The 15,240-nt window shown below is 41.4% G+C and overlaps 1 protein-coding gene across 3 annotated transcripts in view; it reads right to left on the reverse strand.

Moving 5' to 3' along the window:
* Positions 1 to 15,240, reverse strand: part of CSPG4 (chondroitin sulfate proteoglycan 4) — a 214,660-nt gene that overhangs the window by 17,054 nt on the left and 182,366 nt on the right. For all 3 annotated transcript variants that reach the window (XM_068275712.1, XM_068275714.1, XM_068275711.1), the window contains one exon: positions 2,889 to 3,084. In XM_068275712.1, the coding sequence (XP_068131813.1) occupies positions 2,889 to 3,084 (196 nt within the window). The remainder of the gene's footprint in view (positions 1 to 2,888; positions 3,085 to 15,240) is intronic.

Raw genomic sequence — 15,240 nt, forward strand, 5'->3', positions numbered from 1 at the left:
CTTTACAGCCCTGTGTAACCCTTCCAATGCTGGTCTAGTAAAAAAAAATGCTGGTTGCATATAATATACTGTAAATAATGTTTTAGAGCAAAGTTGAAATGCAGGGTTATATTCCGCTTTAAGTTCCCTCCCAAAAACATGCTGGCAGACTTTTCCGATTCCCCCTCCAGTTATACTGGACCTAAAGGTGCCCATCAATTATACAATCTGATTATACAACCTTACCACTTCTGTGTAACATGAGGCACTCCTTTTAAAATGGATCCGAGATAAACTTTTACTCATTGCATAACTGTGTTCCTTTCATATAGTTTATAGGGCATTCCTCAAGCCAAATACCTTTTTGTTTTTGATTTAATACTCTAATTCCCTATAAACTAAACAAGCCTTGCCCACAGCTTTTCAGAGTGCCTTGGCATTTTCAGACATTAGCAAGGGCTTACAGGAGCTCAGTCTGGGCAGGAGGAGGGGGAGGTGTTACTAGCCATTGATTTCAGACGCAGAGGGGAGGAGGGAGGAGGAGAGGGGACTGAATTTACACACAGGCAAGCTGATAGCATCCCCAGCCCTTAGCCTGTGACAAACAGAACATGGCTGCCCTCATTGTATCACAGGAATAAATAATCATAAACTTTTGAAACTTTTGCAGCTAGATATGCTGTGTAAACTATCTAATGTTTAGATAAGATATATAGACAAGTTACTTGTTATAATTAGTTTTTAATCTCTGATCCACTTTAACATACATTCACTCAGTTTACCTTTTTACTACATAGATTTGGTAAGATTGTACAATCGATGGCCAACTTTAGGCATATAAGACTATATAGCTCACTGTTTGTTTGGCAGTTAATGATGTCACTTGTTTGGTGTCCTCAGTAAAGAGAGATGGAGAGAGTATTGACTTCGAATAGAGTATAAGAACTTCGGGCAAAATTATATTCTACCTTTTCAAATGTAGATGACATTTTTATTATAACATGAACCTTGCCCCCACATTTGTTAAAGTTCTGCAAAGTGCTGAAACTGATGTTGATATTGCTAGTCAGCAGTGTTTCTGCAAGGCTGTTCTTGAGACTGCTGTTATTTGTCTCAAGTGAAGTCTCAGTCAGCCTTTCAGTTGCCTGCTGTGCTGAGAGGTGTATGTACATCACCATATCATCCATACACCAAAACTCCTGAAACTGTATAGTATTGTTTCATTCTTAAAGACAATCTGAAGCGAAAATAAACTTATGAGATAATGAATTGTATGTGTAGTACAGATAATAAAACATTAGTAGCAAATAAAAAGGTCTCATTGTTTTGCAGTTAAGTTGTTGAGTTGTTATCAAAAGAGCTTCTACTAACTTCGGCAAACTCAGTCCTGTTTTCCAGGACAGAGGTCCCTTTCCCCAAGCACTGTATATTTAATAACCACATGTCACCAAGTACCAAAACCTGCTTTCCAGTGACATCTGTAGTGTAAGGGATAGGTAAGCTGGGGGAGGGCAACAGATAGTGCTTACCACCATTCACGATTCACTATAGTTACCACTAACGCAGTAGTGAAGAGTTCATGCAGTACCTGAAGGAGGGTCCTGCATTCCCTTTTGCTATACCACTGAGTGAAGACGGGCTTTATCAAAATGTAAAGTACAAATGCCATCTGAACCCAAGTCAATACGTATACAGAATCATCATTTTAATCTTGAAAATCGGACCATGATATTTTCCACTAGCATGTCCAGTACTCCTACATGTATTAAACTTGAATAATAGATGTCATGTGCCAGTCTTCTCTCTCATGCTAACAATATTCCATGTACCTGCTGCTACTTCCCTATTATTTCTTTGCTCCTTAGCTCCCCACCATGCTGAAGTCCCATCTCCTCAGTGCCAGGCTCTCCACACATAGGCTATCATTCATAAAGCATTTCCGCATGCGGAAATGCTTAAAACAGCTGACTTTACCGACCACTTAGCAAAGTCAGCATTCATAAAGCCTCTTTCCGCATGGAAAAATGACACTACCGAGCAGAGTGATAAATCACTGCCTTGTGCGGTGATTATCGGTACAAATGTAGCAAAATGTTCATTCATAAAGATCACCGCAAGCGGTGTGAGGTCGGGAAGTACCGCTCCCTCTGATGTGGCGATACCAATGTAAGTGAATGGAGACACACAGACCTCCCAGGCAGCTACAGCAGAGCGGAACACGGAGAAATGTATCAACTCGGCAGCTTCCGTGTCTCCGCAAGCCTACCGCCTGCCTACCGCCAGCTTAGTTCGGGGAATCTCCGCACTGCTTCCGCACATGGATACTTTTTTATGAATGCCCACCCAGAAGTCTAAAAATCCGCCAGCGGTGTTTTCCTGCACTGATTCTCTTTACCGACAGCCTGTTCATGAATGATATAGCCATAATGTAATTCAGCTGGCCACACATCCAGTAATCCGATTAGACGGTCCTTGGTCAATTTTACCAACACCTGTCTTACAGTCTGAATATAACTACAATAAGTAAACCTTAACTGTGGTAAGATTGACCAAAGTTTGCTTGATTAGATTTTGGGGGTTGGATGTGGTTCTCAACTCAGATTTGCACCACAACCATTTATGAAGTCTTTGTTGTCAAGTTTTTGCTTGCCAGCTATTTTTATTTGTTTATCTTACTATCTTTCCCTGTCAACCGCTGGAGAACCCTAATACGCTACTCATGAGCTTATCTTCAAACTCTTTACAAGGGCTCATTTGCCAAACATGTGTGAATAATATCAATCAGATAGATGCAAAGGTTCAGATAGGTTCAAAAAACAAAGATCTCATTGGACCAGCATGTTAGGCCTCCTTAGTTATTGATAGGACCTGTAAAGGGACACGTCTGGGTTCTTTTAGTCATTCCTCACCTCGGTGCATGAATTGTACCATCCCTTCTTCCAGGTCCTTCTGAGAGAAGCGTAAAACTCTCCCAGGGAAGCCCCTGACAATCACCTCTCCATTGGATGGTGGAAGGAAGGAATATACCACCTCTTCAGGGGACGAGTCATCATCAGTACTCAGCAGGGCTTGTGAGGGGATGACTGCAGTGTCACCTTCCAGGATCTGGTGTGACAAAAAAGGCATAAAAATGAATGCAGTGTAAATGTATGTTTATTTGAGTTGCTACAGTATTCTAAGAAAACCCAGAAGTGGTAGTATTGCTTTATCTACCGTGTGTGCAGTATAACAGTGTACTATAATATTATTATCTTTATAAAACACCAACAGCACTGTACAATAAATGAGAGTATGAACACTAAAGAAATTCTTTAACAACATGGAAATGAATATTTCCTTTATATTCTTTGTGCTAGTCTCTTTCTACTGATCTCTATATGGCCATGTCAGTATACCTTGCTTGTCTGCACGTGTATCATATCACCTTCTGCTCCCCAGGCTCAAATTCCCAGGTCAGTTTTCGGCATCAGCTTACATGACGTGTAACAGGTGGATAATTGATGGAAAGGTAGGAGGGGACGGACATGAGCCTTTCTTCTGAATCAGTAAACAAAGCACTGTACACACATGGATGGATCTTTGTACATGGTTACAGGGACAACTTCTGAGAGCAATCAAGCGTATTAAACTGATATTTTTGAAACCTACTTCAATCAAAATAAAAACTGCTGTGCGCTGCCTGTTGGGTGTACCTATATGACACCCAGCTTAATGTATAGAGAGGATTTTCTATTGAAATGTATATAAATGTAATATTACATTAACCTTACTGACCAGAGCCTTACAAGTAAAAATGCAAAGCCCATTTCTCTGCTTAGAACTAAACATTCCATGTAATATCTTTGTAATCAGACTTCTGAAATGTTACTCTTTTGGTGTAAAATGAAGCTTCAGTAGGTTAAACCCCTGTTTTGAAATTATGATCACAAGAAGCCGCTAGGTAAATTCAGTTTCAGCATCTGCCAGAGTGCATCATTTGGTCGCTCAGACCAGAAGGGGGAGGAGCACAGACTAAATATGTCTGGTAACACTGCATCCTATACTAGTGACAGTCTGTGGTGCAGGAAGTGGTCAGTGCCTGAATTCCTAAACAGCTAGATACTTTATAAATGATCCATTTGACATCAGCTGATCATTGAGCTTCTACACAGACAAAAACATTCTCAGAAGCTGCTCTGTTGTATGTCCACACTAGCATTCCTCTTCTCCTCCTGCTAGCAACAGTACATATCACTTGGCTGTAGTTGCAGCATGAGCTCTTGTCTTGGCCAGAACTGTCACTTTATAGATCAAGTCCTGATCCCTACTGGCAACAGTTTTAATATGTCTGAAAATCTGCAAACCTTTAGGGCTTGTTCACACTAAGGATGCTTTCGGGATTTTTTAAGCACTGGCGATTTTGAAAATCGCCCTAAAAGCGATTGTGTAATGATTCCCAATTAGAGTGTTCACATCTGAGCGGTTCGATTACGATCCACTCACCATAAGCGCTGCCTGTACCATTTTTGGGTGATTTGCCTACAATGGAAGGTATTGGTAAATCGCAAAACGCTTGAAAAAGCGATTGATATAGCGATTTCCTGAGCGCATTTAAGAATAAATACATTGTATTTATTATTTTCCTGACTAACGTCAGGAAGTGAAAAAACAGACTCGCTCTGCAAAAGTGCTTAGAAAAGCGCTTTATAAAAAATTACAGCACGCAGGTAAGTGCCGGGAGGCGGTTAAAAAATTGCACAAAAAAAACGCAAAACTCTGGCATCAGCAATTTCGATTTTAGATGTCAACAAGGCCTTACTCAGGAAAATGTTTTCTTCTGTTTTGTTGAAAGGGTAATGTGATTCTCGGAATACCAGAATATCCTCAACTCTCTCAATCTATACATACTCAGAATGAATTTTAAAATGCAGCTTATTTCTGCTTGTAGGGCGCATTAAAAGTGCATCAGACACACATATAGAAAAGGTCCAGGTAAACCATCACTAAAGGTGGCCATACATGGTACAATTTTTTCATCCAATCTTACCAATTGTATGTAATATAAGGGAACTGCCTAAATTATCCTTTCAGTATATTCACTTAATTTACCCTTATACTACATAGAAATGGTAAGATTGTATGAATAAATTGTACCATGTATGGCCACCATAAGGCTATATTCACAGTGGCCATTGCGTTCCCTGTAACAGCGGGAATGCAATGTAATGGGAAAGGGGTGCTGCACATTACCCGTACCTGGCGTTGCATACAGTAAAGTACAGTGAAGCATACAGTTAGTGAAAAGTATGCTTCACTGTTAATGCATGTGTTTTGCGGTAATGCACTGCATACAATGTTACCATACCACATACCATTATACCGCACCGCTTCCGCCACATTGTGAGTGCATTGCAGTGCAGCAAGTTACATTACGAAGCGGCCATAATGCTGCATGCTAGTTTATGGTCAATCGCTTAATAAAAGCATTAGGCAAGTTGCACACATGGTGCTGTGTGATTTGTAGGCAGCAGAAGAGCATACCGCAGTGCTTCACACCGCTCTATTGCATGCAGATTGCCCCTGCGGCAGATTGCAGTGACGGAAAACTGCATGCCCCTGAACATGTACACAACTGACATTAAAAGTCTCTTGCAGCTGTCCCCTCAGTCACATGCCGCTTCCAGACAGGAATTGCATCACACGACTTCACCGTTATGGACATGCGCGCCGCACTTCTTCCACGACAATCTGTAATATAAAGATTGTTGTGGTGCCATTGACTGCCATGCAATTATGCGTTGAGCGATACTGCTCGGCAATGCGCTGCAGCCTCTGCGTAGCTAGAAACACTTCCTTTCCATCGCAGGTACTGTGGCCAGTCTCATTAAGATTTATGGCCACTGAGGCAGGGAAGCGGCCAGGGAGAGCGACGTAACGCCATAGTGTGTAGTATGAGAGCCATACTCTACACAGTCTTTTCTATGGAGCTGAACTCCACATCAGAAAAAAATCTTTGCAAGATGCTGCACACACAGATGCTGTACAGACACAAAGGATCAGTATCTGCAAAAGATCTGTTCCTGCCAAAAATCCATTCCTGCAAATTGCAATGATAGTCTATGAGATCTGCAGATCATCATACACACATGATTTAACTGACATTCATCTGCAGATCAGATCCACCAGGATGGATTTTCAGATCTGCAGATGATTGCTGATCTTTTGTGTCTGTACAGCATCTTTGTGTGCAGAATCTTGCAAAGATTTCTGTCTGATGGGGAGTTCAGCTCCATAGAAAAGACTGTGTAGAGTATGGCTCTCATACTACATGAAGGGTGGTAAGATTGGTCTGTGATCTTTCATTTTCAAAAGACTATGGTCTGATGTGTGTATGAGCCTTTAGAGGCAGAGGATCAGCAGGACAGCCAGACAATGTGCATTGTTTAAAAGGAAATAAATATGTCAGCCTCCAGATGTCTCTCACCTCTAAAGTTCCCTTTAATGATGTGAATTGTTGATTGAGCTCTGGAAAGCACCACAGAGTATGTGTCATGTGCACATAAATGCATAACAATAATTATAATTAACCTTTCCTTATAAAGCACCAGCATATTACTCATTAGTAAGGAAAACAATCATTCCTCACATCCCCAAAACATACGGTATCTGATTCAGGGTTTTTTTCAATCTACTTCCTGCTAAAACACAACACTGAAATCAGTTGTTTCAGAAAGACACAAATTATCACACTTAAAATAAAGATGCCTGTTTATAAAAGTCAAGCTGAAAAGTATTTGTGGTGTATTTGAGGCCTCATTCACAGTGGGACGTTGTAATGCGATGTAAACGTTAAAACATTACAACGCAATGCAAAAAAAGGTGGTAACCCACATGAAGTAGGTGCAGTATAGCATACAGGCAATGACAAGTATGCTTTCCTGTACCTGGTAACGTGTGAGTTTAGAGGTAATGCACTGCAGGCAGTGCATTACCATAATAACGCTACATGTTACAGTGCGACGCTAACGTTGCACTGTGAACGTCCCATAGGAGTAGCATTGCTGTGCAGTTAGCTGCGTTATAAGAGTCTATAACACCGTTCCACAACGTCACACTGTGAATTAGGCCTCACACCAGTATATAAAGAGCATTATTAATTGGCACGTTTTTGCCAATCACCATCATTTGCAGAGAATTAAATTAGATGAGTCTGAATTTGATCTGGATAAATCTACACCACACTTTATAAATAATATTCATTCATTTCATAATTGAAAAATAAAACATAAAAAATAAAATAGTATTTGAGCTTTCAGATCCTTTTATGGGCTGGTGCACACTACAGGCTTGTTCACACTTAGGGCGATTTCATTTTCTTTTAAGCGCTGGCGATTTTTAAAATCACCTTAATGCCTCTTGCATGCTACTTCCGATTCAGATTTTTTAAACATTACCATTTTTGATTCCGAAAAATGTGATTGCATTAAAAAAATCGGAATAGCATGTAGTGTGCCAGAGGCCTAAGGATAGGGAAATCGCTAAGCGCTTTGAAAAGTGATTTCCTAAACGCTTTCAACTAATAAATACATTGTATTTATTCATTTCCGGGGCAAAGAGTTCACTTCCTGACTAACGTCAGGAAGAGAGAAAAACATCGCTATGTAAAAGTGCTTAGAAAAGCACTTTTCTAAACGCAAATCGCTCTGAAAAGTGTTTTCAAAATCGCTCAATAAATCACTCAGCGCTAGCGATAAGGCTGGCAATTTATAATGTGAACAAGGCCTATAAGAGTTTTCCTAAGCGCTTTGTGGTTTTATAAGCTCTTGCTAATGTTATCCTATGTGTATGGAAAATCCTTTATTCTTTATTCCGACATCATATAGTACAAGTAAAAGCTCATGCGTATCGGAGAGAAGTGTGGCTCCTTAATCATAGCTTCAAGCTATGATTAAGGAGCCACACTTCGATGCAATACGCGTGAGCTTTTACTTGTACTATATGATGTCAGAATAAAGAATAAAGGATTTTCTACATTTACCCAACCATCTGGTGCAGCGGGATATCTTTTCAATTGTTACCTGGATGTGGCGTTTGGTTTCCCTGCTCCCACCTAGCTACAGACCGTGAGTGCAGCGGCCCTACTTGCTTCTTTATCCTATGTGTATGTTCACACTGGAGTGATGTGATTTTGTAAAAATCCCCCTATGCACTTTCAATTATGACTGGTCAAATACTGACCAATTTTACCTACACAATATCCTCTTACTATTCAATGTCTGTTGACCTTCATACTACATGGAGGTGGTTGGTTGGTGATTGGCCAATCATAATGGAAAGTGTATAGGCTTAACTCACATTGCTGTCTACAATGTTATGCATTTTTCGATCACCAAGCCCAGGAATTGAGCAACATATTTCTACCTGAGAATAAGATTAAAATAAAAATGTAATGGCAAAAGCATATAACCACGGTAAGGTTTTATATTGCTGTCGGTCCCTCAGTTTGAAGAAATATCCACACTTTCTGTTCCTGTTCATAGAAAACAGGAAGTTAGGAGATATCTCCACAATAGGAAATCAACAGGAAAAACCTGATGTTAGTTCTAATTAGGGAGGGTTGATCACAAATATGGAAATTCTTCCAAGTTGATGCACATTTATGCATATTTTTATGCAAACATATGCAACTTGAAAATGAACCTGGGTTTAAATTGATTGGTCCATCTTCAAACTGCATACATTTGCATAAAAATGTGCATAATTTGCATTTTATTGATCATTCCTAGTTCTAAACCTCTGGTGCCAGATATGCTGCCACAGTGTTGCATGCAGTCCTGCAGTAGCCACTGTTCAGTCTTCAAAGTATTTGCTCTTGAGTCCATGGGTAAGGTACCATCCACGCATCATAGAACCATGCTGCTAACTTGAGGTGTTCAATGGGGTGCAAATAATTCCAAGTTGATGCAAGTTATGCAAATGTTGCATGCAAATTCGTGCAGCTTGTAAATGGCAGCATTTTATTTGATCATTTTATGTTTTATGATTGCATATTACATTTTCATAATCCATCAACTCTGACATATGTGCGTCTCGTTGACTATCCCTACAGGTAACATACAGCTCTATAGCCCAGAGTTATCTGCAGGTCTCAGCTCTTTGGATCTTTCAGCTAAGATAGTTGTTTGGAGTAATTTACAGCTCTTACTTATCAGCATTAATTCAAGTTACTTAAAGTGGATCCAAGATAAACTTTTACTCATTGTATAATTGTGTTCCTCTCATATACTTTATAGGGCATTCCTCAAGCCAAATACTTTTTTTGTTTTGTTTTAATAATCTAATTCCCTATAAACTAAGCAAGCCATGCCCACTGCTTTTCAGAGAGCCTTGGCACTCAGTCCCAGGTAGCAAGGGCTTATGGGAGCTCAGTCTGGGCAGGTGGAGTAGGAGGAGGTTACTAGCCAGAAATTTCAGAGGCAGAGGGGAGGAAGGAGGAGGAGAGGGGATTGAGCTGAGGGATGGAGATGCTATCAGTTTGCTTCAGTGTGACAAACAGAACATGGCTGCCCTCATTGTATCACAGCAATAAATAATTACAAACTTTTGAAGCTGTTTGCAGCTAGATTTGCTGTGTAACCTTTATATAAGATATATAGACAAGTTACTTGTTATAGTTACTTTTCCATCTCGGATCCGCTTTAATATCAAGAGAATGGATGTTAAGTTGTATTATAATGTATGTATAATACAGTACAGTACCTAAACTGTGAGACGATACCCTATTCATGCTATGGAGAGAGGAACCAGGAAGCTGCTCATACTGTATATGGAGCTACAAGTGGCTTATTAGAGGAAGCAACAGAAATCAGACATAGCGTTTCAACAGGACTCAGGCAGTATTTGCTGCAGGAAATTGTATAGACATGAAATTGTTTCCTGATGTGAAAAATGCTCAAGCTAATGATCTGTTATCTCATCAAGTGATAATTATCTGCTTTCCTCTGAAACCTGGTATGGAGAGCTGAATCCTGAAGGCGCTTAAAAGGGCACTTACTGAAGATTTCAAGAGATCACAGCCTTGGGTGGGTTACAAGGGCTTTTAAGGCCATACGGTAGATTGGCGTCTACTATACAGAAGGTTAGTGACTGACTTAAGGGCACACAAGTTCACTGCCCATGTGTCTGCTGCAGCAAGTGATACAGGTGTAAGTTAGGGAAGAGACAAGCTGGCAGCAGCTGCATTGATGGCATGGTTATTCTTTATTCTTGGCTGTATAGTCATGGGAATACTCCTCAATAGCTAGGTAGTAATTCAATGCAATGACAGGGAATAGCATTAATGTGCTCAGCACAGCACATTTGGGCCTTTAATTAAAATGTCTTGTGATGATGAGCGCCACGGAATATGTTGGCGCTTTATAAATCAATAATAATAATGAGATTGCTGATGTCTTCAGCCCCATCTGCATAGAGATAGTTTGTTGAATGCAAGGATGGTGCATCATGTGGTGTGCCAGATAGTTGTATAGGAAAGATGACCACAGTATACAGCTTTAAAGCACACTTGTGAGAGGAATATGGAAGCTGGTATATTAAATTTCTTTTAAACAATGCATGTTGCCTGGTTTTCCGGCTGATCCTCTGTCCTTAACACTTTTAACCATAGACCCTGAACCAGCATCCCGATCAGAGGTTTCTGATCGGATTAGCTGCATCCTTGTTTCAGGTGTATGATTCAAACACTACTGACTAGAAAGATCAGCAGGACTGCCAGGCAACTGGCATTATTTAAAAGTAAATAAATATGGCAGCCCCATATGCCTCCCGCTTCAGGTTCCCTTTGAAGTTTGATAACATGCACTGTTTAGCATGTGATGGAGGTGAGGGTGCAATCTGGTGCATACACTTTACCATTTCTGTGCTGTTAGGAGGCAAGAGCTTGCAGCTGTTGTCTGAGACAAATGGACCACAATGAAAGTTGCAGAACGATAGTGAATTGGCAGTCATGCAGCTGGCATGAAAATAAGTGAAATCAGGACTTTTTTCCACTGAGCGCGATGCGATTGAAATAGTTAAACGCTAACCACTTAACGACCGCCTAACGCCGATAGGCAGCGGCTGGTCGTTAGTGGTATTACATGAGCAGCCTTTCCATGTCAGTTCACAGAGGGTGTCTCCGTGAACAGCCTGCAAGCCTCCGATCGCGTCTCGCAGGCTAAATGTAAACACGCGGGGAAGAAATCCCCGCTGTTTACATCATACGCCATAAAGGAGAGCAATCCCCAGCTTCTGATTGGCCGGGGATCGCCGGCATCTGATAGGCTGAAGCCTATCAGAGGTGGCGCAGGACGCATCGCCATCCTGTGCCGCCTAGGGGAAGGAGGGGAGGGAGGGAAAGAGAGGGAGGCCCGATATCGCTGCGGAGGGGGGCTTTGATGAGCCCCCCCCCGCAACACAAAGATAGCCGGCGGCGATCAGACCCCCCCAGCAGGACATGCCCCTAGTGGGGAAAAAAAGGGGGAAGTCTGGTCGCCCTGGCTCAAACACGATCAGTGCTGTGGGCTGGAGAGCTCATTCAGCACAGATCGCCGCAAATGAGCCCGGTCCTTAAGTGGTTAAAGTAGGAAGCATGGAAAGTATTTTCCATTTCTGAGAAGCACAATTGCATTTTGGAGCAATTTTAAGTGTCATTACGCTTCAAGGTTTAAAGATAAACGCATACAGTAATCGCAAAAGATGTAAAATTGCATCAGGCAATCGCTAGTGGAAAAGAGCCCTCAAAAAACATTTATTCGCCAAGCATGAATCAGTTGTGCTCAGAACTGTTTTTGGCCCTTACATACCTCAGAGTAGAAATAGGAATATACAGTAGATAGTATAAGCATAATGAATATTAGTGACACCAAGATACATTATGAAAACAGTGTTTCACTAGACAGTCTATCGCAGAGGCGTAGCTAAAGATTATGGGGCCCCATAGCAGAATTTTGATGGGGCTATCAGACCTAGACACTCAAGAGCAATGCAACCTGCCCCTATCCTATGGGATATAAGTTGACTGGCCAATGTACAGTCCTATGTAATGTACACTGCAAACAGTCTATGGGTACTGAGATAAAGTCAGAACATGGAGAAAAACAGGAAAATAAATAGCGAACACACTACCGCTTTGGCCACTTTGCTCCAGGGCCTCTTAGCAGTTGCTATGGGTGCTATGGCTATTGCTGCGACCCTGGTCTATTCGTCCGGTAGCTGCAGCCTTAGTGGGGGAAGAAAGTGAGGGGGTGGGAGGTCATAGAGGAAGTTCAAGAGGTTGACAGCAGAGGGAAAAGAGAGTTCCTATGCCTTAAGGTTCTGGTGGAGATGGCTCGAAACCTGTGGCCTCATGGTAGCTGACTGAAAAAGTGGTGGCCAGGGTGTGAGGGGTGTCATTGGCATTCCTTCATGCTCTGGAGTTGTGAAGGAGGTCAAGTGAGGAGACGCCCAATGATTATCTCCACTAATCAGATGACCCTCTGTAGTTTGTATTTGTCCCTGTTGGAAAAGCCAGGGTACCAGACCAGGATGGAGGAACAGAGGACAGATTCAATGGTGGGGGTGTAAAAGTTTGTCAGCAGCTCCTGGTTGTGCCCAGGAGACACATAACTACTTATTCACTGACCTCTCAGAAATCTCACTATGGACTCATCTTATCCACACAAGGTTTCCAAACTACTGCCAAGTGATAGCAGAATAAGGTTAATAAACTCCGGCCAGGTTTTGAGTGACACTTGTGTTCTGCAATGATTTTCAGTCCAGGAAAATATTTTACATATCCTAGCATTACCCACACATAACCTCAGTGACTCCAATAGCATTTTCATCTTCAAGCACATATTGATTTTTATTCCTGTATTACAGGAACACTTGTGACCTTTATGGAATTTATTTTTTCTAGCAGGAAACCCTGGCAGCAAACTTTACTCATCATCCGGTTTGACTTGTCTTTTTAAATGGTTAACCAGAAACACAGACTGGAAAAGGCTGCCTCCTAGTGGAGATGATGGTAATCGTTTTCATTTACTTGTTCTTTTTAAAGTACATGATTGTCATGACGTGTATTCCTTGTTTTAACCCTTTCCTTGCCAAGCAGCCAAATTGTATTTCTGGTGCCAAACTAGTGTTGCCTAAGAGATCACACATTACAGACTGAAAGTTCATTAAAGAACCCGTAAATTACCCCCTCCCCCTTTTGCCTGAACTATCTACAGTTTTACAAAGTAACTTATTTGAATTTCAGTTGGCCATCCAAGTTTGAGGGAGCGGCTCACTTTGCAGCTGTGACTGCACTGACAGCTGTCTACCCGAATGCCTGGCTGCAGGGAAGATAGTGCGGGGGGCCTTTGGCTGGACAGCGCGTGAGTTTACACAGGCATGGCAGTTAGGGGGAGAGAGGACTAAACCATCTGTCATGTATTTTACAATACCTGACAAGCCTCCCCTACATAGATTTTTAGTTACAGAAGTTCCGTCAGCGATACTGCAGGGACTGACGCTGACAGGATACAGAGTCATATAGATGTTTAAAGGAACATACATTAAAATTAAAACAATTACACAGCGAAGCATCTATATGATTGATGTAACGACTGGGGGGTGCTTAAAAATGAATTGTTTCGCGGGAGTGTTCCTTTAAGTCACCCAATATGAATGCATTTTATGGGGGCTCTACCCCACAGGCTAAACCATAGCCCTCATAATCTCTTTTAACACAGCATCCCTCTATAGTCATGATTGGCTTATTTTCTTTATTTATAAAACTTGTCCTTATGTATGAGTGATGAGTGATGACTGGTGACATGGGAGGAGGGAATAGTGTCATCCCTCACACAGGCTAAACCAGAGTCCCTCTGTGGTTCAACTACAGATAAGAGGCCCAGATCTATGTTTTTGCTTTTGCCATAGTGTGTAAGTCTCCATAGACTTACATTGCCCTCGCAAGAAGGTGCGGTGGGGTAGGGTACTACCATGCAAGAAAATGCAGTTGAATGTAACTTACTCTTCAACTCAATACAGAACACACTGCCACAATGCTTTCCAGATTCCAATTTCTACTGAATTTGTTTAGCCCACATCCAAACAGTTTGCATCAAACTTCCATGGTAGCCGGATTTATTGACCGTCTCTAGTTGTCAGGGGAACCCTTGCCTAAAGAAAACATTCCTCTCTGGTTCAGGAGGAAAATATTATTATTCAAGAAGTTATTATTTAAGTAGCACGGACATCTTCTGCAGCACTATCATAAGTTTTGTGTCATAATTCAACCTTGCTATTCATGGAAGTGTTATCAGTTACTCTCCTTGCAGTCTAGGGCGTAGTGCAGCGCTGCCACTCCTTGTTACCAAGCTGGCCCTATGGCCAATGGAGGGCAGGTGCAGGTGGAGTGTTAAGCTGTAACAGCTGGCACAGATATTGATAGTGGTAGGCCACAGACCAGTAGTTGTTATATGAAGAAGTAATACACTAGCAATTTTTGCTTCAGAAATGAGAAAACACAGGGTTTACCATTATGTTTATTTGTTTACTTTTTAATTTTTCTTAAATATTGCCCAGCCTATAAGATGCACTTCATTGCTGTGCTCCTGTGGCTTAGGCCCAAGTTGGCGTCATAGTCTGCATGCCTTTATTAGCTACTAATTTATAACTATAAGCCAAAAGAGGAGGGAAAAAGAGAAAAATGAAAAGAAACAGTACGTAAACAAAACACACATACACAAGAAGGAAGGAGAAAAAACCAAAACATAAAGACCCACACTTCCAATCATACATATTATCTCACACTCAAACCTTCTTCATTTTGCCTTTTATTTATTTATTTTTCCATTCCCCTTCATCCTCCTCATTCTCCTTCTTCCTTTTTCCAAGGGCAAGAACTCTTAAGGCTCATTACTCCGTATCTTCTCCCATTGTTCCCCTAGAGTCATACATCTCAATGAGGAATGAATTTCTACTACTTCAACGTCCTCCAGATCTACCACTTTATACATATCAGAGATCCAGTCCTGCAGCCCCGGGACAGTTTGTCCTCCCTAGAATCTAGCAATAAATCTCCTAGCAGCGCAAAGACCGAATTGAAACAATAGGGAGAAGCAATGAGCATTGTTGACTGATGTTCTAGAAGTCCCAAATAGAGCCGGAGCTGATCCAACAGAGGGCAGTCTTTTATGCGAGTGTTCCAGAATGTCATAATATTGTTCCAAAATCAGCTAATAACGGCCATGACCACCACATTATTAATGACAT

This window comes from Hyperolius riggenbachi, chromosome 3 (assembly GCF_040937935.1).
Source record: "Hyperolius riggenbachi isolate aHypRig1 chromosome 3, aHypRig1.pri, whole genome shotgun sequence".
Classification (NCBI taxonomy): domain Eukaryota; kingdom Metazoa; phylum Chordata; class Amphibia; order Anura; family Hyperoliidae; genus Hyperolius; species Hyperolius riggenbachi.